This window comes from Sprattus sprattus (genome assembly GCF_963457725.1).
Source record: "Sprattus sprattus genome assembly, chromosome: 3".
NCBI lineage: Eukaryota > Metazoa > Chordata > Actinopteri > Clupeiformes > Clupeidae > Sprattus > Sprattus sprattus.
Genome location: NC_137922.1, coordinates 58,147,043 through 58,149,542, shown reverse-complemented (window position 1 = coordinate 58,149,542; position 2,500 = coordinate 58,147,043). Strand labels below are relative to the sequence as shown.

Sequence of the window (2,500 nt, the reverse complement as noted above, 5' to 3'; positions counted from 1 at the left end):
CAACTCTTGGAGAAGGTCGTGACCTTTGAGAAGGTCGAGGGCCAACTCTTGGAGAAGGTCGTGACCTCCGACCCCGACCCTATCAAGACGCCTTGCGACAAACCTGCAGACAACCTGTTGATCGCCACAGAGACCAAGGAGCCTACGGAGCCGGCGGTGTTCAACCCGCTGATCGTCATGGAAACCAAGGAGCCTACAGAGCCTGAGGAGCCTACGGAGCCGGCGGTGTTCCAGCGGAGCTTCTCCATCTGCGCCGTGATGGTGGAGGTCATCAAGAAGAAGCGGAAGACGTACTCCTCCTACGCGCGTTCCACGGCCGACCTGTTCCAGGACCGCGTCTTCGGCTCGCTCTGCGTCGCCATCTTCCTCTTCAGCCTGGGAGCCTTCCCGCCGCTGCTGTTCATGGAGGACGTGGCTCAGAGCGAGGGCCTCGTGGACGGCGTGAGTCTCCTCCCCCTGGTGTCCATCGTGCAGGTAAGGGCCACACAGGAGTGTGTTTGTGTGTGTGAGAGAGAGTGGTACAGGAGGAGTGTGTGTGTGTGTGAGAGGGCCACAGTGGTACAGTAGGAGTGTGTGTGTGTGTGAGAGAGAGAGACAGTGGTACAGGAGGAGTGTGTGTGTGAGAGAGAGACGCTGGAACAGGAGGAGTGTGTGTGTGTGTGTGTGTGTGTGAGAGAGAGACAGTGGTACAGCAGGAGTGTGTGTGTGTGTGTGTGTGTGTGTGTGAGAGAGAGACAGTGGTACAGCAGGAGTGTGTGTGTGTGTGTGTGTGTGTGAGAGAGAGACAGTGGTACAGGAGGTAGACAAGTCGTTCAGTAATCAGAAGGTTGCTAGTTCGATTTCCTGTCGATGCGTCCTTGAGCAAGACACTGAACCCCTAATTGCTCCTGATGTGCAATGTGCCATCAGTGTAGAATCTAAAATGTGTATACATCCTTGTAAGTTGCTTTGGATAAAAGCGTCTGCTAAATGACTAAATGTAAATGGATAAAAGCGTCTGCTAAATGACTAAATTTAAATGGATAAAAGCGTCTGCTAAATGACGTAATGTAAATGGATAAAAGCGTCTGCTAAATGACTAAATGTAAATGGATAAAAGCGTCTGCTAAATGACTAAATGACTTAATGTAAATGTGCAGGTGGCCGGCGTGCTGGGCAAGCTGGGCCTCGGGATGATGACGGACATCCGCTGGATGAACAGCGTCTACCTCTACTCCGTCACGGCTCTGGGCTCGGGCGTGGCTCTGCTCGCCATCCCCTTCACCAAGACCTACGTGGGGCTGCAGGTCATCTCCGCGGTGATCGGGTTCATGTCGGGGAACTGGTCCATCACGCCGTACGTCACCACCAAGGTGGTCGGCATCGAGCGGCTCACCGAGGCACACGGGATCCTCATGTTCTTCGGCGGTTTCGGCATTATGCTGGGACCTCCAGTTGTAGGTAAGGACAGACGCCATTTTGGCTCAAACTTGAGTGACTCTGATGGAACCTCCAGTTGTAGGTAGGGACGGAAGCCATTTTGGCTCAAACTTGTAGGTAAGGACGGAAGCCATTTTGGCTCAAACTTTAGTGACTGATGGGACCTCCAGTTGTAGGTAAGGACAGAAGCCATTTTGGCTCAAACTTTAGTGGCTCTGAATCCCTCTACACACACTGCTCAACCCTCCAAGGGTAGTGGTGCTTTTGAAAAAGGCATCTGAAAAGTAATAATGATAATAATTAATTTAATTTATAGCACACTCTACATTCACCTGAATCTCAGAGTGCCACAGTACATAGTAAGACAGAGCATAGTTAAAAACAACCTATGATAAAATAAATATAGTAAATAAAGTAAGTGTACATTTTACTTCACATGTGAGTTGAAAACATTTCTGGTCACTGGTCAGTAGCAACCGGTCACTCTTATCACTGATCTAGATGAAAACTAGCCTTTTGGCTATAATTGGGTGCATTCACATGTGAATGTTCATGAATGTACACTCTCCCTCTAGATCAAAGTGACAAATTAACAAATTGATTGATTGATTTGCTTGATCTCATTCTCCCTCTTCTTTGTGGTCACTGGTCAGAAGCAACTGGTCACTCTTAACTCTCGTTCTCCCTCTTCTCTCTGGCAGGCTGGTTCTTCGACTGGATGCAGTCCTACGACCTGGCATTCTACTTCAGCGGGGTGTGTGTGTTGCTGGGGGGCCTCCTCCTCCTCGTCTCCTCCCTCCCCTGCTGTCCCCGGAGGCCCAAGGGAGAGGCCCGCGCCTCGGACCAAGAATACTCTAACGACCTGGTGGCAGCCGTCGCCTAGGCAACGTCGTTACTCCACTGCGTTGCGCTGGTCTGCTCCAGGTTAACCAGAACAACTCTACACACAGCGATAACCTGCCTCTGGGAGATTAGAAAAGATGTTTATTTTTGAAGCAACGTGAAAGAAAGGGAGTGTAATTGATGTGTTGCCCTGAAATGCATTTAAACTGCAACGTAACCAAGGTGTTCGAGCGTGACC

The 2,500-nt window shown here is 50.4% G+C and overlaps 1 protein-coding gene across 1 annotated transcript in view; it reads left to right on the top strand.

The window, feature by feature from the left end:
- Positions 1 to 2,302, top strand: part of slc16a9b (solute carrier family 16 member 9b) — a gene marked incomplete at its 3' end in the record, with an annotated part of 6,455 nt that extends 4,153 nt beyond the window's left edge. Inside the window, exons 6-8 of the mRNA XM_080835643.1 lie at positions 34 to 474; positions 1,140 to 1,440; positions 2,121 to 2,302. Coding sequence (XP_080691769.1) covers positions 34 to 474; positions 1,140 to 1,440; positions 2,121 to 2,302 — 924 coding nt within the window. The remainder of the gene's footprint in view (positions 1 to 33; positions 475 to 1,139; positions 1,441 to 2,120) is intronic.
- Between the last annotated feature and the right edge of the window lie 198 nt (positions 2,303 to 2,500).